General features: G+C 39.9%; 3 protein-coding genes across 5 annotated transcripts; 2 read left to right on the forward strand and 1 right to left on the reverse strand.

Annotated features, from left to right (window-relative positions):
* The first annotated feature begins 4417 nt into the window (after positions 1-4417).
* LOC104435435 lies at positions 4418-6619 on the forward strand. The gene is made up of 3 exons (XM_010048189.2): positions 4418-4699; positions 4964-5113; positions 6404-6619. Exons 1-3 carry the CDS (start codon positions 4418-4420, stop codon positions 6617-6619), a joined length of 648 nt encoding a protein of 215 aa, XP_010046491.2.
* A 3425-nt stretch (positions 6620-10044) lies between these two features.
* On the reverse strand, positions 10045-13603 carry LOC104435434 (cyclin-SDS-like). The gene is made up of 7 exons (XM_039307122.1): positions 12521-13603; positions 12272-12400; positions 11786-11952; positions 11076-11204; positions 10722-10893; positions 10365-10409; positions 10045-10165 (listed from the first exon to the last, which is right to left on the reverse strand). Exons 1-7 carry the CDS (start codon positions 13601-13603, stop codon positions 10121-10123), a joined length of 1770 nt encoding a protein of 589 aa, XP_039163056.1. The 3' UTR covers positions 10045-10120.
* A 2234-nt stretch (positions 13604-15837) lies between these two features.
* LOC104433053 (vacuolar fusion protein CCZ1 homolog B) lies at positions 15838-22090 on the forward strand. 3 transcript variants are annotated; one of them, XM_010045679.3, is made up of 11 exons: positions 15838-16159; positions 16239-16440; positions 16624-16717; positions 16819-17002; positions 17124-17162; positions 17274-17383; positions 17638-17733; positions 17888-18343; positions 19682-19837; positions 20844-21073; positions 21556-22090. In XM_010045679.3, exons 2-11 carry the CDS (start codon positions 16259-16261, stop codon positions 21584-21586), a joined length of 1578 nt encoding a protein of 525 aa, XP_010043981.2. In that variant the 5' UTR covers positions 15838-16159; positions 16239-16258; the 3' UTR covers positions 21587-22090. The 3 variants fall into 3 exon arrangements, with proteins under 3 accessions (XP_010043981.2, XP_010043982.2, XP_010043984.2); XM_010045680.3 differs by having other exon boundaries at positions 15838-16116; XM_010045682.3 differs by lacking the exon at positions 17124-17162 and having other exon boundaries at positions 15840-16116.
* The last annotated feature ends 5451 nt before the right edge of the window (positions 22091-27541 follow it).

Here is a 27541-nt window from a genome sequence, read left to right on the forward strand (position 1 = left end):
TTAGATACATAGGAGCAACCGGATTGGGTGAGTAATCTTCTGCGGTGTGACTTTTCCGGTTCATGCGATGTCCACCCCAACGTGCCTAGAAAAGAGGCTGGGGTTTATTGCATGGAGTGCGATCTTGCACTCTGCGAGCACTGCGTTGCCTATCACGAGCTGCTTCCTGGTCTTCACATCCCGTTTGCGCATCACCATCTCATCCATTCTCACAAGATCTGGGACCGATTCGATTGTTCTGAAATCAAGCTTCTCTATATCTATTGATTCCTATGTTTGTGCCTTCTTCATTAAGAATGACCGGAAGGATCCGAGATGCTATCGCTTTTTGAATATGAATGAACACCTTGCCTTGTATTGAATCTCTGTAAAGCAGGTTTTTCAGTTCTTTCTTATCTTACTGTACTTCGTTATGAGATTAAGGTAAGCGGATTGACGATGGATATTCTACTACTTTTCAAACATTTATGCATTCTCTAAATCTACTTATTGCCATTTTACCTTTGTACTTATTTTCCGTCTTGTACTAGCTATCTTCCTTTTCCCCCGTTCTTTTTTCTTTTGGATTTTAAGCAGCCACGTATAATCAACAAAGAACTCTTGTATCTAAGCCCCAAGTCCTGACCCGATTTGAAGAAGCTAGTGCCGCCACTGGCTCTTGTGGAGCTTGCCTGGAAACCTTCAAATACTCCTCTGGTGCTTGCCATTACTGCTTGATCGCTTGCAAGGTAGGGACATAACAAGTATTTGCCTCCATAGCTTAATTTGATTAAACAACACACTTCTCCAATGAAAACATGAGGTCTTCTCTTTTTCAAATTTTGTCTCTTTTATTCATATAAGAGCCTGTAGAGTACACGGTTATTGATTATGGAGGAGCCGCGAAAGTTTGATGAGAAACTCTGCCAAACTGCATGTATTAATATGCTGACAAGATGGCCCTCCTGAAACTCTTAAGGAGTCATGCACTTTGATTGCATAATTTGTACAGCTTGAGGAGCTCAAATAGTTACATATCGTATCCTTGTGTCTTCAGCTATCAAATTTTGGTAGGGATTTTTACTGTCGAGACTTCTTGATATGCAGCCAAATATATGTAAGGAATAAAAGGAAGTATTGCGATGATACCACTGTATATGTTTTTGGTGGAGCAAGTCTATCAACTTCTGGCTTTTTTGTGCAACTCGTTTATGTTCGTCTGAAGGCCATGACCTTGCTTGACCAACTTCTTTCCTTGGCTAAATGCCCATGTCTCAGCGGAGCCTGAAGACCACAGTAAAATCATTCCCGCTGACATCCTTCCGAAAGACGAGAAAGCGGGCTAGTCATCACCTGAATCTTCTGCTGTTCATGCTCGAACATGCTCGAACCGAACCGAGGCCATCACCTAGTAACGTGGTCAATGAAGAGGAGGAGCAGTCGCCTAGCTCATCTTCCGATAGTCCTCGAACCGGACCGACTTCACCATCAGCCCCATGATGCAAATGAAAAGGGATCACCCAGCTCATCTATGGAGAGTGCTCGAACCGAACCAACTCCTTTACCGAGTCCCAGAGAACCGTCACTTAAGAGAATTAAAAGGACTCTACTGTTCTAAAAGGCCTTGAGAGGATTTTTTACTTTACCTAGGCGATTACCAATGCATTGTAAAACATACCACTTAACAATTACAACTACACGGCGTATACTGCAAATACTCATGAACATAGTGCTTGAATCTTAGAAGTTACAAATATTCCTGACCGTTCTTTGACAAGTGGTGTATCAAATAGTGAGAGGGAGACCTGATTTATCAAACGACTCATCACTTGAAGAAATCATGGGTTGCTTGAATCTTAGAAATTCATTTAGAAGAATGTGATGCAAATGATATGTTGCAATTATCCCACGGCTAAGATCTCAACACTTGTTGAAAGCTAACGGGCAATATATGTCATCATTCTGTTACATGGCATGGATTGAGACATCATGCTGAACAGGATCTCGATCCCAAATTGAAATCCATCATGTAGCTAATTAATTCGACTCACCAAACAACCGATCACTTGAAGAAATTCATTTGAAAGAACCGGCTTGCAATCGGTGCAAATCCTATTTTGCAATTATCACAAGGGTATGATCTCGGCACTAATTTCGCCTTAATCGGGATTTGCTGAACACGTTTAATATCTTATATGACCATCATGATACGTCATTTTTCAGTACGTGACACATACTGAGACATCATGATGAGATTATGAGATAAAAAGATCTCTATTTCAAATTGAAATCCATCTTGTCACTAATTCACTCAAAGAAAGGTGATATTCTATCCAAAGTTACACACCTTGCCCCAAATTTGTAAAGTAGTTCAACAACTTTTCAAATTTAATCCCATTTCTTTGGATTAAATATCTACAATTAAAAAGGAGTGCACTTTTTCTACTCCTCCTTTGACTTAAGCACCCCATTTTTTTTTGTTTCTTGACCATATTGCCCTTGTGAAGCCCACAAACTCGAATACAACCCTATAAAAGCGAAACCTTTTTATTGTTTGGTAAAAAAAAAAAGAAAAAAACTTTTTTGTTTTGTTTCTTCTTTTACTTTTCTTTCTTTCCATGCCTTTGGCATTGCTTCACTCTTGCATATTGTTTCTCTATTTTCTCTCTTGCAGGCCATTCTCTTCTTTATACGCCTCTGACTCCTTCTTCCACAAATCTCTCATGCAACTGCAATCCCCAAAGAATTGCTTACTTCAACAATCTACAGCCTCCTCATTCACTATTAGAGGTTTGGTTCTAGCGAAAGCTTGTTTTTTTTCCTTTTTAGTTTTCTTGGTCTTGATTCATGCTCATTCCAGTCTTTATTAAGTGTTTCTTGCTATATTTTCTTAAAAGTGAATTTGACTTTTAGAGTGCAAATGCTTGATATTGTGTTTCAATTTTGTTTTCAGATCGTAGCATGCATCAAAATAGTGTTTCACAACTTGGACAAACATTAAAAACTGCAATCAAATTAAATCATTAATTTGAATCCCACGTCATATTACCTAAAAGAATACAACTCACCTAGTGTCCTCGACTTTCTGCCTACATATGGTAAAGACACCTCTTCTTCTACACTTTCACATGTGCAATAAGCGGAGTGAAAAATATAAAATAAAATAAAACAAGAGAAGAGAGAGAAGGGTGCTTCTTAATATTATGCAAGAAGAACCTATGTGCGGTGGAGAAAAAGGGCATGGTGGGAAGGTTACCGGTGAGCCCAATGTCAATGCCAGCGAAAGTGTAGAGGATGAAGGGGTTGACATCATGGATAGAAAACAGAGGACAACGTGGTTTGTGGAAGAAAAAGAAGAAGAACGTGTAGGAGTTGTAGAAAGAAGAAAATGGCTTGCAATAGAGAAAATAGAGAGACAATATGCAAAAGCGGAGAACTGAGATGGCTTGGAAAGAAAGAAGAATAAGGAAAGTGGGACCCGCAGGGAAAATGAAGAAGAAACAAAATAAAAGACATAAAAAATGGACTATGAGTTGAAGAAAAAGTGGTAAGTTCCAGGAGGATAGTATAGTCAAAACATATAAAAAAGAAAGAGTGTCTAAGTCAAATGAGGAGTGAAAAAAACATGACCATTTAAAAATCCTTTAACATTAATAAATCTAGAAAAGATCTCTCTGGCCAAAAAAAGTCCTGGGAAAAATCTCTGAAATCTAAGTACAAGATTGCAAGGACTAAGAGTTTCGATTGAATAAGAAGATGGGGGAATGTGTGAAAGATTCATAAGCAAATGCTTACAAACATAGTGTATACGTAAGGAAAAAAAGTTGTGCAGAGAATTCAGTAAACTATGCTATTCTTTTCGTACTTTTTGCACCATGAGTTTAATCATTTTTTGAAGGTCGATGTGATAGGTTGGTAAAGAATTGGAAATGAATTAGAATGCATATAATTTGATTAGAAATGGATTTTGGTCGTTTGATTTTCCATTTACATTGTTTAAGAAACTCTACTAATCTTGTGGAGAAGCGCCTTATAATCCCCATTTTGCCCTAATCAAATAATCTTGTTAGCAATCTATAATGGCAGTTAAGATTTAGGATCATAACAAGAATTCAAAACTCAAAATGTGTAACTGACGTAATCCGTGTTGGAACCTCGCCATTCCATTGTTTATGTTTCTGGGTTTCACTCTTTTCCTCGATCTTCAACTTCGATTTTCTCATCTTTTATCCCCTCGGATGCTGCTATATCGCTAAAAGAAGATGGTGAGAAATTAGGGTTTTGTAGTTCGCAGTCATTCTTGATTATTCAAGGGCTTTTTCTCCCTAGACGAAGGCCCTTTTTACTATTTGTCTTTTTTTTTTTTTTTCTTCTTAATGATCGATTGCTACTGTTAGCGCTGACTGCAAAGTAAGACTCTCTAGGTTGTTAATGTGATATGCAGAGAGGACGAAAAGCTTCTTCGCCTGAAGGAAAGAAGAGGCCGGATTGGCTGAGCGATCTCCTGCGGTGCGGCTTCTTTGGCTCGTGCAACCGCCACTGCGAGATGCCGAGGAGCGAGCAGAGGCTCTACTGCATGGACTGCAACCTCGCGATCTGCAAGCACTGCGCCGCCGACGACCATGGACACCACCCTCGTCTTCACATCGTCAAGTACAAGTGCGACAACGCGGTTCGCGTCCAGGACATGCGCAGCTATTTCAACTGCTCCGAAATTAAGGTTCTACATCATTTTCTCGTTCTGACATGAAGAGAATGATTTGGAAACTCGAGCGCAAGACAATGTCTGTCGTGCCTAGTGTTTGCTTAGCGAAAGAAACCGAATTTATCATCATGCCTTCAGTCCTGTAAAGTAGAATATTAATCCCGATGATCGAGGCTACTTCGTCGGCCCATTGTGCACCTCCAGTCCATCACATTTAATTGTCAAGGGGTAATCAAGTATAGTAATTTTTTGTGATTGATCTTGGGTTTATGCATGCAGTCATACATAATCAACGAGGACAAAGTGGTGCTGATAAGTCCGCGATCTCCATCGGAGACGTCGGAGCAACCCAAGAACTGCCGTTCCTGCGCAGCTTGCGGCGTATCCATCCAACGCTCGTCTGATACCTTCTGTTCCATCGCTTGCAAGGTACACAATTCATTTGGCATTTTAAATTAAATATAGAGAAATTAATTAACTCGCTCAAAAAGAATAAAAATCTAATGTCATTTTAATTGTTTTACACTTGTTTTATGTTTCTTTTTCCTTTCTGTCTGAATTAATGTTCATCTATAAAGTGTCCGATAAGATGCATCCTTCATTGATTTACTAAATTTCTCTCCTGCTCCATTTTGTTTATGTTGAAAATTTTCTTGGAATCCATATCTCTTGTATAATGATCTCACTTTCTTTCACCGAGTGACTCAGCCACTTTTGAAGGTTGCAAATGGGTGGGATTGAGTCGGGTTGGGATCGGATCATAAATAAGTGGAACCATTTTTACTCATCGTAAGTTATCGATCCATTCATTGCCCATAACCACCTATTTATCCTATTTTAACTAAATCACTATACTTTACATTTGAATAATGAAAAATTCATGATTAAAAGATATATATGAGAAATTTAGCATATTAAAAAAAATTCAAATTTAGCATTTGAAAAATTCGTCATCAAGATTGTTTGCCTCTGGCGGGCACCATGATGTAGCCATTAGGGATGGTCATCAAAGGCGACGGCGGCATCCTTATTAGCTTAGAAGCAACGCACCTCGTTTGTCACTCTTTTCTTTTGGATTGTGCTTTATTTTAAAGTTTTGATAATATCGGGTCGAGAATCGTTATGATGCAAACTCATCCAAACCTACATCCATCAGGGGTTTTATTTATTTAAAACCTATTTCAACCTCTTTCGGAAAATTTTGGATAACTCATTTAAATTGATTCAGAAAATGTGAGTTAAAAATGTGTCATATTAGTTTGAGATTTTGCTTGACTTATCTATTAGCGCAATAGCTCGTATGTTAATTGTGTATATTATTAGAGACATATCCGAAACTCAGCTAGTCTGGCCTACTCCAAATTCAGAGTAAAAAGAACCTCGTGGAACTGAAAATGTTAGAATGTGACATCTCCCACAAGCCTTTTTAACTAGGCTTTAGCATTTCGACCGAGCCCCTTCATGAACTGAAGATCTAGTGATCCCCGTCATGGAAATATCAGCGACATGTTTCCTCCGTCCTAGTAACTGCGGATTACACTCCGCAAGTACTGACGCAGTACTTGCAGAATGCGTTTATCTCAATCGGGTTTGGTATAACCTCCTGTGCATGCATCTGGAAAGTTACTGTCTTGATGATAAAAGTACAATAATAAAAGGGGACGGCATCGACGGACCTGATGAAGTAGTTGCTTATGGCTCTTTCGAGGAACTCTGCAGGCTTCGTTCAAGCCGACGGACCAGCAAGAGAAGGCCATCAACGAGGGCTCTCGGAAAGAAAGCAGCACTATCACATTGCACAGCGGGAAGGAGGAGTCGTGCAGCAGCCCCGATAATGCTCGCAATGCTCGGGGCGACGAGCCGAGGCAGTCGTTCAGGCCGAGGCACCGCTTGCTGAAGAGGAAAGGGATTCCTCACAGGGCTCCCTTCTTTTGACCGAGTGAACCTTAAGTTTCCAAATTATGAACCGACATAGCAATATGCTTGTTGTCTGCTTTGCAGCTTCTATTGTTTTTTCTTTCGTTTAGTTGGTCCTGCTTTGAACCCCTCTTTTCTCTTCAAGAAGCGAAGGCGGGAAAGGTCAGATTAGTGGGTTCCATATTTGTGCTTCAAATGTCAGACCTCCTCGTATTCTTTTCATCTTTTCAATTGAATTCATTCATTTTAATTGATAGCAGGGACGGATCTAGATAATTTTCTCAGCTATTGCAAAATTCTATCAATGTTTTTTCAGCACTTAAACGGGGTATTGTTATGCTTAAAAACACGATGAACAATCAATATCATATTGATTTTGTTTGTTTTTATAGAGCTGTATTTTGATGATTTTAGAATTATTGGTATATTTAATTTTATCAATTTATGGGGCAAATTGAAACTATTGACTTATTCAAAAGCATATCCTAGGGTCACGGTCCGGTTGGCACTGCCCATGGACTCGTTCTAGAAGTTTTCAAGTGCTGGGCTGTGGTCCATCCATGACCAAGCTCGAGCCTGTCCATGGGTGGATGACCCTCTAGGTCCGGAAGCAATCAACCCTTGAGCTTCCTAGAGCCTTGAGGCCTCTTGAGTGATCTTGTATGGATATGTAATGATTGGAGGGGGATTTGAACCCCATTGAGAGGGATTTGAAGTTGAACCCAATCATTAGATCAAAGAGAGAATCTACGGTTAAGATTGACTCCATACTTGTATGTATAAGAGCCCTTCCCCCTAAGTTTTAGGGAAAATTACCAAAAAAAGTTATAGAAAAAATTTCCCAAAATGTTTTAAATTTATTGCAATTGTATCAATTCATTCATGAACTTATTTTTTTGGCCAATTGAATCCCAATCTTTTTATAATTGTGCGAGTTTAGTCCATCTACCAAAGCTGGTCTGTTGGCATTGACGTGGCCACCAGCCAGTGCCAGTGACAATTTTTTTAATAATATATATTTTTTGAATTATTTTATTAATTTTTTCTTTGTTTATCTTTTTTTTTCCCTCCCTCCTCCTTCCTCCTCTCTCCTTCTTCTTTTGGTTCCGACAACCGCCTAGAGGGAGGGCTGGCCAGTCGTCGAACTGAGACGACTAGGCAAGCTTACCTTGTCATCACTAGGTGAGGACTTGCCTCGTTGTCGCTAGGTTTGGCGAGGTGAGCCCTCACTAGATATGGCGGGGGCTCGCCTTGCTAGTGGCAAGGCAAACTCCCCTAGCCGCCTTAATCCGGCAATTGGCCAGCCCTCCCCTCTTGCTAGTCACTAGAGCCAAAGGAAAAGGGAGGGAGGAGGAGGAGGAGGGAAGAGAAAAAAAAAAAAAAAAAGATAGAAAAAAGGGAAAAAAAGATTAAAAAAAATGGAAAAAAAATTATTAAAAAATTATCGCTAACACCGAGTGGTGGCCACGTTATCGTCAGCCGGCCAATTTGGCTGGACGGACTAAATTAGCACAATTGCAAAATGTTTAAGACTCAACTGGCCAAAAAAATAAGTTCAGCATTGAATTGACACAATTGTAATGGTAATTTTCCCTTAAATTTTATTATCTCATTCACCTTTGTACTTCACTCTTTGTACAATCCTTGTGAGTCAAGTGTGAGTAATACTATCTATGCGATTCTTGTAAGTCGAGTGTGAGTAAGGCTAACTTGGAAGAAATCCCAAGGCGGCATGGGTTAAGGAATGTAAGATCAGCCTGTGACACTCGTGTATTGGTATTGGCCCACTCGTGAGATTCAGATACAGATTGTAGTCTCTACTCTAGAATTCAACGGTGGTAAAAATATTATTTAGTTGGTAATTTGCGAATTAATAAATAACCTAGCCTATTTGTAAAACTTACATCTCGCTGCATGTAGTATTCATTATTTCTCAGGCAACTTACAAATGATTAAACGAGCCCACCAGTAATATTTTATAGCGATACTAATCTACTGTACATAAGGTGATATAATCAGATTTTATTGGTAGATAAACGAACTACTTGCCTTGCGCATTTGTACAATTTTTTTGAACTTGGTAATCTATTAAGGGATACTAGATTTGAGAATATTAAAGATGTTATTTCGTGGATGAGTTACAACTTAATTGACTGGTCCCTGTAAGATTTCGATATACTTCGTTAAACTCATTAGTTCCATCGATGGATTATGAACTATCCACTAGACCCAACCGAGAGATTTTAAAATACTTGATAATGTAATACTAGACATTAGTCATCACGATACTAAACCATTTTCTCCTTGGTATAATAAATGGAACTCACTCTTAGAATCTTAGATCATTTCGTAACGCATCACTTGATGTGTGGCTCTGAAAACATTTTTGTCTTAATAGAATGTTGCTAACTACCTGTCTGGCCCAATTGTAAAATTTTTATGGCACTTGGTAATCCACCGCCAAATATAAGATTTCAAAAAGGTAAACTTGTTATTTGGTACTCATTGATGGACCAGTCCACTTATCAATTTTTAGAGCACTGGGTGATCTGCTGTAGATGTTAGAGCAGTAAAATCATTATCTTGTTGGCAAGCGGCGGACTTATTTTTTATATGGAAATCCATGGGTAATGTACTGCAGCCTAATAGATTTGAAAACAGTAAATTTTTTCTTTTGACCATGAATAGTTCACCGGACAAAAAATGTTTCCAATTTTTTTTTACTCACGACATTGGAGAAACGTTGTTCCGTCTCTCCTTGTCCTAAAAAAGTTCACTATGAGGCCATCAGCTGATGAAATAGCTTCTCGCAAAGCCTACGCGTTGGCATGGGGTTCCCCACCGATTTGTTTTGTCATTCCCTTCCCTCTCGATGCAGATAACGCTGAGGGTCTATGGGCTTTTGAAGTCCTCAATCTCGTTTCATGAGTTTTGAAAAATCGTTTGTGGTTTTTCCAGTAACACGGATGTGAGACGTTTATACATAAACTTGTCCGGACAGTGATCACTGATTTTTCAGCTCCTTGAAATTTGAAGGTACGTACCAGATCGACGGTCGTGAGGAAGACGAGTTAATGCGGCTTTAGGTTGGTGAGTTGCTTGTATAAAAATAATTTTCCAATCCTTTCTTTCACGTGTCCCTTTACCTGAAGAGATGAGGAACAAATACAGGAGGCAAACTGCGTTAAAGAGCAGACAAAGGAAAAAGTCTTTCATTTTTTAAAGCCACAAAAATTCGAAAGCAGTCTGTTTTTATGTTGATAGAGACCCTCGTTGCTTTCAAATCTGCCAGAACTGCTCAAAATTGGCAGCCGCGGAAGTACTCAGGGAATGTGCAACCATGGTTTGTCGAGACTATTAAAACGGAACAAAAAGAATTGTATTCATCTATGGTTTGCCACTCAGGCTACACAATGTTACTTCTTTAGTAAATGAAAAGAATGCTATTTTATCAATCGATTTGTATGGATATAATGGAAAGTAGAGTTTAATTGAACGTAAGGCTGATTTACTGCGTTGTCAATCCGCTAATTCCGCAATGTAGTTTGCTACCCACTGCAAGCTCTGCCAAGATTAGAGCACACTGTGTTATTGATTTCATTGAGATGGTGAAAATTTATTAATGGATTAAACATATTGTGTCACGGAGGAGAATGCTGAGATGGGTGCATCTTTGCAAATTAAAATGTCGCATATGCATGGCGAAGAAATGCGGGAGAAAGAAGTGGGCTGAACTCGACTAACTATGAAACCACAGACATACCTCCATGCATCTCACTATATCATCATCTTCTGTTCTGGGATGAGTCTGTAAAATCAGAAGAGAATGTTGAGAAGGTAGAAATGAATAAGCATTTCCTATATCGGATCAGTCACTCAAAGTGCAATGCCATTAAATTTTCTCTGACAAACAAGAGAACTGTAAATGATGTAGTAAGACACGGAGATTCCTCGCCAAAGCAGATGATGTTTCATTTTATCATGTTTGGCTAACTTGTGTCATATTTAAAAATCTCGGTTGCCTTGAACAACAATTTAGATATTAAATTCTTCAAATAACGTTGGTGCTTAAGCATGTCACGTTCATCGTATGAAGCTGCTTTAAGATGGCTTTAATTACCTGCATGACTCGCTTGCAGGATGCGTCTTCCACTGATGCTAGGATGACAAGCGCAGCTGCAACTGTGGAAGGCCAGTAGGACAGCTGCTCATGGTCTAGCAGAGCTAAAGCTGCCAGGTTTATGGTCCTCTTAATCACTCTAGCATCAGCTCTTGCAGCTCTTGAGTAGAACCTGCAATCATTTCTGCATATTTCAGTAATATTCAGCAGAATCACTTTCTTTACTCAGATTAGTCAAGTGGTCGGAATTTGCTAAGTCTGAAAAGTAAGTCTTAACCCATGAAAACACACAATATGAGAGAAAAGAAAATAAGTCTGCCGATCGAGGTTGCGCAGACAAGATATGGACTGTACCATAAGAAGTTGTGTATGGTAGGCAATGTACACTGAAAGTTGAGAACCTCTTGTACCAACCACTCCATTGCCACCACTTCGCATCTGCTGTAGGTGTCTCTCCCCACACGGAAGTTCTTTTGTCTTACGCTGAAATACCAGTACCATTTACATCTGTTAGGGACTTGGCATAAACCAACTGGGTGTCTACCATCCATAAGAAGTCATGCAGTGGAGTGATTTTAAGTCACTACTGGCAACCTGGACCCGGACATAGGGAAGTTTGAGTAATTGGTTATTACCAGTACCATTTACATCTGTTAGGGACTAAGCATGAACCAATTGGGTGTTTACCATCCATAAATGAATTATGCAGTGGAGTGATTGTAAGTCACTACTGGCAACCCGGACCCGGACATAGTGAAGGTTGAGTGATCGGTAATTCCTTTGCGATGGCAAACCTTTGAAGTTGTTCATGATGTATTTCCTAACGGTCTACCACATGTAACTGAAATTACTCGATCCAATGAACATTCCAAATGTGGTGTCGTCTGAAGTTATGGTGAAATGATTGCTGGGAGCATAAGTAAAAAGAAGATTTGTAAAGCTCGAGGTCTAAGCATCTTCACATTTGCTAACCGAAAGGTCCAAAGCAGTTATTGCCTTCTAATGAGGGCATTGATTAGCATCCCTCTGTATGAAGGAAAATGAAGGAGATAAAATCTGATTACCAGTTGTAAGGTTGATTCTCCTCAATTCTGGTCGCTAGGGTGAGACAGGCTATTCCAGCAATTTGGAAGTTCCTTCGCTGTTTGAAGTATCCTTTACTAAGGAATCTGTCGAAGAGGCTCACCCCTAGAAACAAAGTCTCGTTGTGGAGCTCTCTCGCACTAGAATGCTGTTAACATGGAATATCAAACTTGTAAGAGGTCAAAGGAAGGACCACAGAAGGAAAGAAAGATCCATATAAACAGGATCCATGTAAATATATAGAGGCATGACGTTTTGTCCAGCTTGAAGCAATCTCTTATGTACAGGCATGGATCTAACAGTGAGGAATGTATGCAGTTATCTATATGCCATGCAAAAGTGGTTTCTACAAGCAATTTATGCAAATTATAAATGGATTTCAACGGATCAATGTCTTGGCCATCGACATCTTGCATCTAATTAAAGATGAGGGGTGAAAACTCGGACCCTATCTTCGTGTGACTCACCTCAATAATCCAGTGAACCATGCGCGTCCTTTCCTTGAGCACGGGCTCACCGTACTCCTCAACGTAGTTCCGCAAGAAGACTTCTCTCCTCTCTCTGTTTCTCAACAGCTGATAGCTCTCCGCATCCTCCTCGTCGCCACATCCATGCTAAAATTCGAGTTCATAAAAGTTAATCAAATTCAAATTTCAAACAACGAAAATCGTACGCACGTACAATAACAGCTTCGTACAGTAAGAGCTTACATTTACTTCAGAACTGAGACTCCGAGCTTTGTGGTTGTCTGCACGGGTACTTGATCTCAAATATTGCTCCCTGTACTGGAGGAGAAAAGAGAAGGTTGGGGAAGGATTCGAATCTTCATCTGATTTCTCGGAGAACTCAAATCCAGATTCAGAGGAAATCGACAGAATGTACTCGGAGGAGTATTCGTCCGAGTTTTCCTCGAATAGCTCCTTTTGTAGCTCGGAGAATGAATCGAGATCGGAAGAGTGGTCCGAGATGTCGTCGTACGCGATTTGCTCTGTGCAGGCGAGGTCGGTGTCGTAATTGATGGAGCCTGGCTTTTGATCGACAGTCGATTCCGACTTTGAAGCGAGTAAACAACCGGTGACGTGACCTTTTGTTGTTTCAGAGAAAATCTCCGACGATGCTCTGTTCTCATGGCACTCGACTTCAAGCGTCTCGTCCTCCAATTCGGAAATTCGGAAACCGCTAGTTGCCTTGGAGCACGAGTCAACAAAAGACGGGAGAGAGACGACCTCATTTTCAGCATTTCTGTTCCTCGACAATCCGCTGGAGAGCTCACTGGACTTCGCCGGCGAATGCTGGTGGACGCAGGAGATCTCCGATCGCGCGATCGACTCCGAAGCCGCATTTCCTCTGAACTCCTTCAAACCATGGTAGGTTCCGGTGTCTTTCAACTCGGAGCTCTCCTCTTTGGAATCAACCTCGAAAGACGAACCGGAACACGACTCCGACACCGAGACCTCCGCAACAGCTTCGGCAACTCCGCCTTCGTCCTCCTCCTCCTCCTCCCGTCGTCGCTTGCACGACGACCTCGTCGCTCTCCTAAACTCGCAATCGCCGCCTCCGACAGCATCGGATCGCCTCTTCCGAGTGCTCGCGCTCGCGCTCTTCTTCTCCTTCTTCGCGTCCGCCGTCCCGACGGAGACCTCGCCGTCCAAGTAGCTGGAATCGACGGAAGCGGAGACGGCGGAGTTGCGCGAGAAGCAAGGGAGAGGGGAGAACTGAGACCGCCTCCTCTGAGGAAGCTTCGACCGGAGCATCCTGTGTGTCCGCAAGTGCGGCGGCGGCGGCGGCGGCTGCATCATTTTCCGGCGGTTCCTATCCGGTTCCGGCTCCCACCGTCGTCCGAATCGAACTTCGTCGAACTAGTTCGAAGCTTGGAGACGGTGCCGTTGTGAGTTTGATGACGGAGGAATTTCGTGAAGTGATCGCAGTGTGGCGAGGAGGAGCAGAAGAAGAAGAAGAAGGAGAAGAGGAGGCGGTTATGGGGAGTTTGGGGAGTGTGGTTTTACGTGGGTTTAACCACGTCGTGAAGGGGACACGATGTAGTGTATCGCTCCGCATGAGGCATCTCCTGCTACTGAACTGCGGATCGGTCATAGCCGTTGATGTGATCCACTTGATCATCGCGCGGCCCGCACTGGCTCGGCCATGGGCCCCACACAGATAATGAGAATTGTTCAGGAACCGAGAGAGTATTTATGGGCTGGTTTCCCTTCCTTTTTTTGGAAAATAGGTTAGTTTTTTGGTCTCTATATATATATATGTATATATTTTACGTTTACCGGGCAGTTATCGAGTTTTTTGAAGTGGCGAAAAAGTCTCTTTTGTCCGGTCAGAATGCTCACGGTGGCAGTGCTGCAATTTCCGCCAACGTGAAGGGCAAAAGATTTGCATGTGAGATGGTCGGCCTCGCCTTTTCGTCGGAACACTAGGCGGCACAGAGCCACAATGGTGATGGAAGAGGGGTGAGCGACAACTCTAATTGTTATTTAAAATTAGGATTGGGACTAATCGGTTTAATTAGTTGACTTTAATTGGAATGGTCGAAAGTTTTGATCATATTTGATATTGACTTGATTCAATTCATCAAATCAATGAACCGAATCAAAACATGTTAATTTCTTGTTGCCTCTTAGACTTGAGCCTTTAAAGGGCTAAATAAAAAAGAAAAGAAAGAAGGGAGGGAATAATTCGGGATTCGACCCTTTAGCCTCAAGAATCCAATAAATTCATTCAAAACATATAATCTAGCTTTAGCTAAAAGAATAAACACATAATCTATCAAAGAGGGTAAAATCAATTTTTACTTGATGCTTTGACATTTTAAATGATCAATTGAGAAATTAGCAATCATGCTAAAGCTTTTCTATTTTTATTTTTTTACAGTACCAAATTAAAATACATCACCCACCGATGGGTAGTTGAGTTAGTTGGGCTTTGAGCACTTTACTACAGAGGTCCCAAAATTGAAACTTCGCAGTTGCTAACACGTCTTAAGCAGAGGGATTATGGTAGTGGAGTTCTGTGCTAACTTTCCTGAGGTATTGATGTTTGGTCTAAGGTGCACCGTGCATTGTACGGGCCATGGTTGCCAATTAGCATAAGTGAAAGGCGGATCCAGCGGATCCTCGGTTATCAAAAAAAAAAAAATTAAAATATATCAATGCAATCGTGAATAAAGAAATAGGATAAAAATATTTTTAGGTTTTTGTAACATCAAAACATTCTAATGAGAGAAAAAAAATTATAATTAGACTTTGTTTGTTTTGTAAAAAATTAATGATTTAGAAAGAAAATTGAAAACAACCACTTGTATCTAGACCCGTTAAAATGGTCATAAACCAATTTCTTAATCCATATGGATATTACATGAGTTATTAATAGATTAATTATATTGAGTAAATGGGTCATAAATTGATTTACAATTTACTTAGATCTAATTCACTTTTATAATTTATAATTCTATCTTTAATCTCTCTTGCTTTCACTTGATCTCATACTTACTTTGCAATATGGATAGAGTTGGAAATGGGTTGGATTAGGTTGGGAACGATTGAGATATGTGTCGAGTCGGGTTGGGTCAAGTATAAGTTATTAGATTTGTATTACGTAAAAATAAGTAAAAACGTGTTAAATTGATCAAATTTAGATGAAACATTAATGACGGACCTAATCCATTAGTTTGATGAGCTTTTAAATTATATCGCTTGTAATAATTTATCGAAATAAATTTATATAAAAATATTTTTCGTCCATTTATTTTTATAAACAATATAAATAGTCATATTTTGAAAAATGCATTTCAAATCATTTATTTTACAGCAAACCAAATGGATCCATTTAATGAAATAATGATATTCACACCGCATGATGCAGATTGGAAAAAGTCTAATTTAAAATCGCCTTTTTCTGCATTAAACTTGTCGCCGCTATTTTTTCTGTTAATTGGAGTTCCATCTGAACTGATGATACTCTCGTCCCATCCTCGCGTTCATCTTCATCCCCAAGCCAAAAAAAAAAAAAAAAAATCGTTCGCCGATAAGGACTCGCCCCGAAGTTGCCAAAGCTGTCGCGCGTTCTCTTTCCTCTCGCGATTCCACACTAGCCGATTCCGCTGCTCGGCTCGAACGCTACCTGCCATTCAAACGCAAGAAACCACGACGACGACGCGGCGCTGTTCGGGGGGCACTGAGCTCCGCACCCTCCGTCGCCTCGGAAGACGAGATTTCTAGGTCGAATCGCCGCTCGTGCGAGGGAATCTGCGGGTTCGACCTCGCGCTGATCGTTCCCTGGGGGGGATGATCGCGATCGATCGGTGCGTCGTCGCGGTCCGGATTTCGAACTCTTTTTGACTCGGGGTTCGTTGTTTGTTTTCTCCGGTTTCTTGTTTGCTCCGGCTAATTCCGTGTTCGATGATCGGGGGATAATCGTGTCTAGGGCTTGAATTCGACGCGGTAATGGGCTTGTCGTCGGTCGCGAGCAACAGCGAGGGCATGCAGCTGTGCATCTTCGACCTGCGGAGAGGGCAAAACGAGGGGCAGGAGCTGGACAAGATCCTGTTCTTTTACCCGGCCGATCTGCCCTTCTCCACTCAGCTCTCCGTCATTGGCCTCAGCGAGGGCCTCATTACCTTCACCAGGTTGGCGACGGATCCTTTGAATTCTGGCATAAGCCGACGTTAGAAGTATACGAGCGCCGACTTTGTCATTTCAGTTGCTGAGTGCTTTTCTGGTCGTTGAAAGTTCGTTCATTTCGTCTGTTTCTTGGATCTGTCGGTTTAGTGGAGTGAGCTTGTCTTGTGTTTGTTCTTGGTGGGGTCAAGGATTTTTTCTCCAGAGGCTGCTTGCGAGGTCATCGAAGCGGAGAGGCACTCTCATGTGTTCTTCGAGGCGGAACCAGATATTTGGATGGTCGTGGTGCGTTCTCTGTTCAATCTCTCTTATGCTCCAGTATTTGAAAGCTTCGATGTCTTCTTTCTTTTCCCTTAATTATATACTTTTTCTTCGTATTTCGTAAGATTGTTGAGAAAAACAAGGAAGCGGAAGCGATTTGGAGAGTTGAAGGATTGAGAAAGGTCCTAAAGGAAGTCCACTCTCTTTTCTTGATGTTCCACGGGTCTATAAGATCATTGCTTGAGAAGGAACCAGCTGCAGGATCGGTCAGATCTCAGTTGTACATATTCATCATGGATTATCTTAGTGGTGAGTTCTTGTGAAGTATTTTGACTGTACTAACATTCTTAATTTAATGTGCAATTCTTTCTTGGCATCGTTTTATCTATAATTAGTTCAAAGTATTTCATCGTAAGTCACTAATTGTCAGCATTTGAAAAGCGGTCTCCATTGGATTACTGCTGCTGGGGTAATGCGAAGTTTGCTCTATCAAATGGTCACCTTTGGATTTCTGCTACTCCACTTGTGCTGAAGCTGCTGTTTCTGGCACCTCACACGTAAAATTTTCTCTTTGAGGCAGATTTTCTCTCTTCGAAGAAACTCCAATTACCATCATTCCGTGATTCTTTGAAGGAGCGTGCGACTGTACAGATGCTAACTGTAGGACGTGAGGCTGCAATAGAAGTTCAGGTAGGTTTTGTATGATTTTCTCATTGCATGGTTCTCTGGGGAATGTAGATGCCAGTTTGACATGATTCTTATTGATATGGTGTGCCAATACTTTCTCATTTCCAATCATGATGCACTGTTGGGAATTATAGGGCCTTCTCAATGCACTGAAAAATTGGGCAGCTCCTGTAATGCTTGGTTATTTTTGCAATTTTTGCTATGCATACATTTCCGATGGTGGATTCTATCAAATAATTATACTACTGTTTTGTCAGTCACTTGTCAGGGTTGTAGAATCGTGCACTGGAAGCCAGTCAAGCCACTCGTTGCTCTTGTTTCAGGACCTTCTAGTTTCTACGACACTTTCTCCAGTATGTTTTAGTTGTAAAGTTCATGTCAATTTTCTGTTTTTCCATAATCCATATATATATATTTTTTTTGCAGCTTTTTTGTCTTAAATTTGACGAGATGGTTTACAGTAAATTTCTATCTTAACCTATCTCTCATCATTCTCCTTTTTCTCAGGATGACACCATCAATCTATTTACATATGCTGTTCTAAGATTGACCCCTCGTGCTCTCTCTGCGGGGTTAAGTTCCTGGTCCTATCTACGTAAGGGAAGTGCTGCATCCACTGCCGTGACAGGGCCTACTATGGGAAGCGCAACTTCTCTTTCAGAACCTTTCCATGGTTCACGTGGTACCTCCGCAGGTGATGATCACAGTCATGCCGTGAGACCTCTGCAGCATGACAGGTGGTCCAAAGGAAGGGATGGTTTTCTTATCACAGATATCTGGCAAGCTGAGCCTGCGAGCTTAGTTTCTGTCACCCCATCAATTTGGCTCCAGCAGACTGAAGAGAAAATGTATCTCTGTGCTTATCAACACAAGAGCCTTACCTTTATCCTTCTGATTCCTGTGTCCTCTGTTATTAATGGGGAACAAGGCATTTTGGCAGTGAAGCAGCTAGTTCTTGAACATGTTAGTCCTCCACTGATGTCTGTTTTAGCTGTTGTTCTTATACCGCTATACTTTTATATCTTTTATATAAATAATGGGTAGGTAGCATTTTAAGGTTAACTTGTATTTTGATAAGCTTTTAGGATGGCATAGCTAATCTATCAAATTAGTGGTAATTACTGACATTAACATTATTTCACTTTTTCATATTTCGGTGGCTCATCCTTGTTCATGGATGGACACTTTCTAGCGCTGTCTTATGTACTAATTAATTATTGTCAATTGCCCATCATTCTTGTGTAGGCGCCACTCTATATTTAGGTGTTTAAATTATGAGTATCGAATTCTAGTACTACTGAGTCCTTTTCTGTTCATGCTTTGTAAACTAAGCATCTAACATATCTGTGATTCTGACTTTCTGCTATTGAAACTTTGAAGTTCAGAGCCCCATAAGTCCTCCTAGTTTGTGTTGAGTTAATGTTGCTATCAAGAGGTATAATGATTGTATACACTGACATGCTGCATTGGACTGTGTAATCTCGTTGCACTTGTGTATGCTTTCCCATACACCATCATATTCATATTCTTCCATGATAGACAAAGCTGGACACTGTAAAGAAACCATGATGTTCTTACCGACTTATTTGGTTTTGTACTTTCTTCACGAATCATTCTCTGCAAATGGCATGGTCACCTTACTTAAATGCCCTTTGTGTTATTATTGAATGTGATTTGACTTTTTGAACTTGTGGTGGCTGATTTGGAATCTTTCAGCAAGGATTAGATATAAGTTGCAGGAAAAGTACTTGAATTATCTGTCTTTTACTCCTTAGAGAATTCTCAGCGTCAGGACTTTTTGCTCTTTCAATTTATTGAGCACTGGAGCATAATTTGATATGCGTATCTTTTATTGATGTTACTTTCCATGGGTGCTGTAGGTTGTGTTTGCAATTGCATTCCGTCATATTCTAGAATTCTGAGCTCTAGGTAAATTTTAATAGAGTGGGAGGAAAATGCTGAAAATGACAAAAATCATCTTGAATCTTCATGTTGGTCTCAAAGACCATTCCTTTGGGAATTAGAGAATTCATGCCTTTCTTATTGGTGCTGACTCTGATATGTCAGTTGATTCGTGGATGACTTCTTTGTATGATTATTCTCCAGTTTCTTCACTGAGAAGGAGAGGCCACCAGAAAAGGATCGATGAGAATCTAAAGCATTTACATTTAGTGATTTTCCTTAATGCTGCTAGTCCGCCTATCAAAGGCTTAAGAAAGCTTCTTACTTTCATCTATGTACCATATTTGACTTCCTACTCACCATCTGTATACTAAATTAAATTTTTTCCGGAATTGTCAGGCGTCATTGAAGATGTTGAAAGTTGAAGAAAAGCTCTCAAAAGGATGGGGTGGTGAGAATGCGTACCATGTCAGTGGTTACCGTTATTTGCTTGTAGATGGTGACAGAAACTTATCCAGGGCTTCACCGCCAGGCAAAGTTGCTACATTGACAAAGGTCAATTGCTGTAACTGTTTATTTTTATGTATGGTCAATTTGTTGAAGATAACTTTACCTTTAGAGGCTTGCCTTGCTGATAACAAATATAATCTCTTCCTGGACTACTTAGACTATCATCTGGAGCCCTAGTTCCCTATAAAGGGCATGACTCAGGTAGTTGCATCAATAGATCATCAGTATACAGAGTGCTTGGTGAGCTATATATAATGATGCAAGGTCCATGTTCTTGTTCTAAGTAACCATATCACGATGTCTCTTCCACAGTACCATATTTAATCCAACTTTAAACTTCCTTTGGATCATAAGCAATTTGCGTATGTAACTTTGGTGAACAAAGACTGGAGTCTGCACCATCAAGAGATTGCAGTTCAGTTAGTTAATTCTTGACGTGTTCTCTTACAGCCAATTTTGTCATGTGGGACTACTTATGATCATCATAAGAACTAAATAATTTTTTTTATGTAAGCAATTTATGGACCCTCTGCCACGGTACCAGATCTAATACAATTTTAAAGTTCCTTTGGATCTTACGCTATTTATGTTCTTGGTGTGAGCTTTGGTGACGATAAGGTAGTCTGCAAAATAATCTATTCTAAGTAAGAAAATCGTCCTAGTGGGATTGCAATTCAATTAGCTAAGTCATGAAGGTCCTATTAGCTCCTTAACCATTAGCGCATCTGCGTTATATGGCACATGCCCATTTAGCTAGCATGAATAGCTTTTTGTTTTTCCTTTTTATCTTTTTGGGAGGGAAGTAGCTACTTAACTATTATCATATCTACTTTATGTTGCATGTGCCCATTTAGCAGCAGGAATATGCCTTTTCTTTTTCCCCTTTTTTGTTAAATTTTTAGAGGAGGATGGGGGGGATTATGAAGTTAAGTTCCTTTTTTTCCCAGTGGCAATTTTGCAAGCTGGAATTCTGGCCCCTCTTACATGTATGTGTTGCATGCTTCAGAATTGAATTGCAATTCACAAAGCTAGAATTGTTTGAGATTTGCAGGATTCATTGCTTGCTTTGAGTAAGCTCAGAGAAGAGGTTGACATTGAAAAAAGCAGGGCAAAATGGGATAATGACGGTCATGAGAAAGATCTCGAAATATGCACTAGGGCTAGAAACAATGCATGGGTTATCTCTCAAGTTACAAGGGGAAAAGAACTGTACATGGTTCTTGAAAATGCCAATGAGACCCTTCTTTATGCCTCTGATGCTGTTCAGAAGTTCAGCAACAGGTAGTCTCCTATGCTTTCTTTGATATTGTGCTTTGCCTTCATGTTGGTGGACATATAATACCAAGACTGGTTTCTTGAAAATTGTCAGAGGAGTTCTAATGAGAATAATATAGCTTTACATAAGCCAAAAAGGAGAAACTCTTCCCTTTTTCGTCTAGTTTTTGCTAATCTCATTCTCTTTTAGGTGTTCTCCAACTATTTCTGAAAAATTGGATTAAATCTCCTAATTTCTTTTTTTGGTCAGAATTAAATCTCCTAATGCAACTGAACTTCTTGTATGGGCATTTTTTCCATTGATGTTCTCAAAAAGTGGGAACTTCTTATGACATCTCGTTTGTTGGTTTCCTGATTCTAACGTAATTTTACTTGTTCCCATCTGAGTTTACTCTTTATCTTGGCTCTTTTGACAATTTTTCAGATGACTGAAGAAAAAGTTAACTTAAAAATCTGTGTCCTTAGCCATCTGTTTGTATATAAACCAGGTACTGCAATGGAGCCTTCTCCTTGGATTAAGAACTTCGGTCTGCACATTTGGAGCAATTTTAGCAGAATGATGTGCGAAATTATAAATATCCCTTGTTTCTACCATTTACTTGGAGAGCAGATGCAAGGCACAGGTGCCCTTCTCTGTACATCACTCTCACTTCACTGTGGCATGGAAAAAGCTGATCATTGTAACTTGCTTTGTTCCCATCTTATTGTGCTATAAAATTTTGGCCGTTATGCTTTTAGGGGTTGGGATTCTTATCCTGAACAGGTCATGTTGAATTCGTTTGGACTGTGACCCTGAGGACACATTATTGTACTTTTCCCAGATGAAGGGGTCACAGTGTATTTGAGCTATAGGAGGCATTGGTATATCTTTCACCCAATCTTCACGGTGTTTACTGTTTAGTTTCAGTAGCCTCATCACCTTCTGTGACACCTTTATGTAAAAGTTTTTGGTTCTTCTATGTGAATATCTCCTCAGTGAAACGAAAATTGCATAGATTGGATTGGATGTGAAATGTCTTGAAATGCATGATGACAGCTGTAGCCACCAGATGGGACACCAAATCACGTCATGTACAGACTTCAGTAATTGTCTTATCCCGTGGGTGGAGATGAGAAAGAATAATTCTACATTCGTCCGAACGTGCATAATTAGGCCACAAGTTGATGAATGAACTTCCTGGACGCATATCCATTGCCATGGGGTACGGCGATTTTTTTTTTTTTTTTTTTGTTATTTCTTCCCTCGATAATACAGATAAACTTAGGGCCTATGGATGCCTTTGAAGTGCTCGATTTTTTTTAAGTAATACTGTTCAGAGTTGGTTTGATGTGATCTGTCTGCTCCGCAACATTCGTTTCCGAGGTAAGATGCCAGAGCAATCGTGAATGTGAGGATGGATTGACGTGGAAATAAATGGGTGAGTTTCCCACTCCCCCCTATTTGCCTGTATACCCACTTCTTTCATTGATGCGATTCTCACTTGAACTTGAAGAGAAGACGCTCTGTGTAACATTAAAGAAAATGGCACTTTCTCAGATTTGCTGTAGGCATATACATTATCAGAAAGGCAGGAACCACCAAAAGGGGCTATCTAGATATGGAGGGACTGCTATCCCAGTTATTTAATTTGATGGGACAAAATCAAAGAAGAAATTTCAGTTCCAACCAAGCGTGGGAAAGAGAGATCTTCTTCTTTTACCTTCAATTTGTAAAGATGACTATCCATGAAATTCATATTCGCTCTTTAAAATTCGGAAGGTAATTGTCAATAATATGCCTATGCAATGTTCTCTCGATGCACATAACCTGAATAAGAACGTCATTACCTGAAATAAATATGTCTTGTGCTTGAATTATTTTAGGCATTTTCACGTTAAATAAAAATTCAAAACTCCCGAATTCTTGAGGGAAAACATAAATGTACAATAATGAAGAAAAAATGTTGTTTTAAATTCACGCGGAGCGACTAAGAAACAAGAAAAGGGGATCAGGCATGCTCGATTCCTGTAGCTTTCCAGTGAAGGCATCTGGTCTGGAAAAAGGACGAATCGCACGCCGCATGCGGTCCAATACTTTACGAGTTTCCCAGCAAATAGCAGTCTCTTTTTTCGCTGTACGTCTCTCTTTAATCAATGCGGGTGCGTGTGGCCGACACATGGGTCAATCATTATGGTCGGATGAAATGGACCCAATCATTAATTTATAAGCAAAAGGATTATCTCATGGAGTACTTATTCGGACCAAAGGTCCCAAAAGACAAAAGTACAGACAGGTTTTCCAGTTCATAATTTCCCCGCGGCCTTGCCTCGTGCGAAAGTCCCTAGACTTTAAGCACCGATGGATTCACGTGACGATTCCATATGATACAATATGATACGATAGAATCAATATAATTTGGCTCTGATTGATCCTTTGAATACGTTCTGTATTTTTTATTCTTTATTTGTAAATTTTTGTAATTTCTTCATTTCACTTACTTATCAGAAAATCTCACTTATCAAATTATTAATATAACATGACATTTCAGAAGTTGAATAAAATTTCATTCTAATTTCATGGAAATGAGAATACAAAACGATGCTAATTTCGATTCACTTTGTATTTTTATGCATATCATCGACTTTGCGAGCCCAATCAAGGACTTTTCCTCGGATCAATACACGTTTGTGAACCCATTTGATTTAGACTAATTTTCAATGCTTTCTCCTTTTTACTTTGGATGCGTAAAATTATACATGAAAAAAGAAAAAAGAAAGACTATATCGAAATCATTCAAACGAAGAGATTAGAAAGAACACGTGAAATCGGTCATATTTCTATCATTTGATGCAAAAATTTTGTATTTAGATGAAATTTTCAGATTTTAAATTTGCATCTTGTTGGATTCATGCAATGCTTGATATATGTTATGGACTTCGTAAACGACTTAACATTTGAAGAGGAATGTTTTTATATCCGAATGAATCATCCGAGACTTTGATCGGAATCTTATCCGCTTGACTAGGCTGGTAAATGTATATCGTGGACCTACCTAAAAAGCCTAAAGGTGGCTTGCATATGCAACTTGATACATTGAATTTGGACCTACAAAATGGCGTTAGCATCATGGAAAAATAGCAATTTTTATTTTATTTTATTGTGGATGAGGGCCTGTGTTTGACACACGCCCGAAAGTGACACGTGAAACCGATCATTGAGAATCCGACCTAGGGGAGCCGACGAAAGCAATGCTAAAACCCTAAGCTTTGCAGATCTTTTTCAACCTGAAAGGGAAATATAACATTATGTTATCTCCATACTTTGGCAGGACAAGGCAAGTGGTGAAGATGCCGTTCACATTCGGGATAGTTGTCCTCAAAACCCTTAAGCCCACGTTTACTTATCCAATCATGAACTTTTTAAACATATCAATTTAGTTTTAAATTTTTTGATTATTTATGAATTTAGTCATTCTAGCTAAATTTGATTGGAATTCATAGATATGAGCACTGATTGACTTACATGGTAAGATCGGCATTAGCGTGGACAATTTTTGAATTTAAAAAAAAAATCTGATTTTTTTCCTTTCTTTTTTTTTTTCCTTTTCTTTTCATTAGTGGTTAGTGATGATCGGCCTCGCTTGCCTGGGTAGGGGCGAGGCAAACCTTGCCAAATCGGGTAAGGGCAATCCTCTCCAAGCGAGGCTAGCCCTCGTTAGCCATTACTTGTGGTTGATGGCTAACAACTAGTGGGAAAATTATCCAAAAAGTTTTAAACTTATTGCGGATTTTGCCAATTCAGTCCTAAACTTTTTAATTTTATCAATTGAATCCTAAACCTTTTCATTTCTTGCCGATTCAGTTCATCCGGTCAATTTTGGTCAGAAAATGCGGCGTGGACACGTGGTGCCACGTAGGAGTGCCGATGCTAACATGGATAATTTTTAATAATATATATTTTTATATTTTTTGATTTTTTTGAATTTTTTATTTTCTGTTTTTTCCTTCTTTTTTTTTTTTTTTCTTTTGGCTTTTTCCTTGGCCTTTTCCGGTGGCCGGCCACCGAAAAGGCCAAAAAAAAGGAAAAACAGAAAATAAAAAATAAAAACATTCAGAAAATATTAAAAATTAGTAAAATATTATTAAAAATTGTTCACATTAGTGGCGGCAGTCCTATCATGTGGCACCGCCGACATCCACGTTAGCATTTTTCAGCCAAAGTTAAAAAGGTTTAGAACTGAATTGACAAAACTGCAATAGGTTTATAACTTTTTGGACAATTTTCCCAACAACTAGCCTTTGACAAATTAGTGAATTATTATTTTTTTCTTTTAATGTTGGAAACTTCTCACTCATAGGAACTAGAAGAAGAAAAAGTCGAGATAGACTCCAGAATCGGACCGGTTGGGTTGGTCCTCGGTTTTACAAACTGAAAATTGATCCTACCCAATCTGATTTCAAATTTGAGGATGGGAACGGACTTACCTAAAATCGACCATACCTACTTAGCACAACAAAATACCTTTGGATGGGAAGGTGTGTGTCAGACACACGCCCACTAAAGCTTTCCCGGGAGACAAGTCGTAGGAAACGACGAACTTGAGCCAGCGGCCAAAGTGAGTGAAGATAGCTTTTTCAAAAAGAAGAGAATCGCCAATCCACGGCGGCCGAATGTGGAAGAAGACAATGTGCACTCATCGCCATCGACCCCGCACCTACCCTACTCGTTTTTCTTCATCATGGAATCCCCACAGAAAACTTTCTTAATGTGCGACCGGACAAACCCGTTCACATTCAAAATTGTTAATTTAGGCTTTTTTTATGGTTAATTAATTTTTTTAGCAATTCAATGCCCATTAAAGCTGATAACGCATCGCTGTAAAGGAATATCAAGGAAAGGTAAATCATACCTACCACTAATTTCAATAAATACGTATTCCATGCTTAATCAATAAAATTCAATTTTCACGTACTGATTATAAATTTGCTTATGAATAGTCACTAATTGCTTTAGCTTTCGCTTGTACGCGTGTTCAAATCTAAAGGTCATTTGTGAAGATTAACTCCTTTTAATAGCCTTGGTCGAACACAAACTCATAATGGCGATTGCTTATCTCGATGTACCTTTTTATCATAAAAGGAAAATAACGGTGGACTTCTTTGATGAGCTATGAGTGGGTCTTATGGAGCGTTTAGAAGAGCATTTGCTCAAAATCTTTGTATAAATACAAAGGGGAGTTTATAAAATGCAAATCATGTTTGGTAAACATAATTTGCACAAAAGAATTTATTAAAAAAAAAAATCAAAACAAACAAAAATTGCAAACCCTCAGCCCCACTAAGGCGAAAGACACTAAGGCACGAACAGTGTGCCTTAGCTCTGACAAAGCAGTAGCTGCCGCCCTCACCAATGTCACATGATCTCAAGCAAGCCATATCAGGACTAGAGGCGAAGCAAACAAAGAAGACAAAGCAACAATGGACAAAGCAATAGGTATCGCCCTTGCCCCCACGCAACTCTAGGCGAGGCGACCCTAGAGTCGCGCCGCCTCATGCGATGGGCAAGCTGAGGTGCCAAATCCAAGAACAGCAACAGGTAGGATTTGGGAACAACGGCAAGCCGAAGCGCAACACTTGAGACACAAACTCTTGGCGACCGTCAGCGAGCCTCGGCTATTGTCGACGACCCTTGACGGTCCTCAATTTTCCACATCTTGCCTTGACCTTCTAGATCTGGCAAGCCTCAGCGACCTTGATTCTTCAGATCTCGCATCGACCCCAAATTTGAGCTGATCAACTTGCGATTGTCGACTGCTGAACCTTAAAGACACTCTCGGCGACCGTCCCTTAGCAGTCATCCCTCGATGACTGGAATTTAGAGGCTAGTGCCCTTTGGTTCAAAGGGACAGATGATGAACAGTGGGAGAGTGATGAACGATGTCAATATTCAGAGGTAAAAAAGGCATACAAAAAGTTGGTGAGGGCAAAATTCAATTAAATTTTTTCCACAATTTTGGGCTCTAGCATTCTGCAAATACTGAAATGTCCAATGCTGATCTCTAGTAGCCTTGAGAAATAGACCTTTAAAGAACATTGGAAATGACATTGGAAATGCATTGCATTTCCTGAATGATCTTCCAAATTTCTTCATCAAACAATTAGCATTTGCACAACTACTTTCATAGGTCAAAAGGACTTGGGAAGATATTCCAAAACATACAACTAAACTTTCTTTTCGCTTTAGGCCATGTAACGAAAAACCTCGAAAACTCTCCATCCTTCTGTCAACTAATGCTAAGTAGTCTTTTTATTATTAGTAAATAAAGTAAAACGACACGATTAGTACAATTATTTCCTTTGAGCATTATTATAAGAATTTCATACTCACTACGAATATTTGGGTTATGGTCATTCATTCCATTGCAGTTACGTGAATCTCACCATTGCAACCTCATCAAAGTGTCAAAAGGTCAGGAACTCTCTCTGTTCACGAGG

The sequence above is a fragment of the Eucalyptus grandis genome, chromosome 2 (assembly GCF_016545825.1).
Source record: "Eucalyptus grandis isolate ANBG69807.140 chromosome 2, ASM1654582v1, whole genome shotgun sequence".
Lineage (NCBI taxonomy): Eukaryota > Viridiplantae > Streptophyta > Magnoliopsida > Myrtales > Myrtaceae > Eucalyptus > Eucalyptus grandis.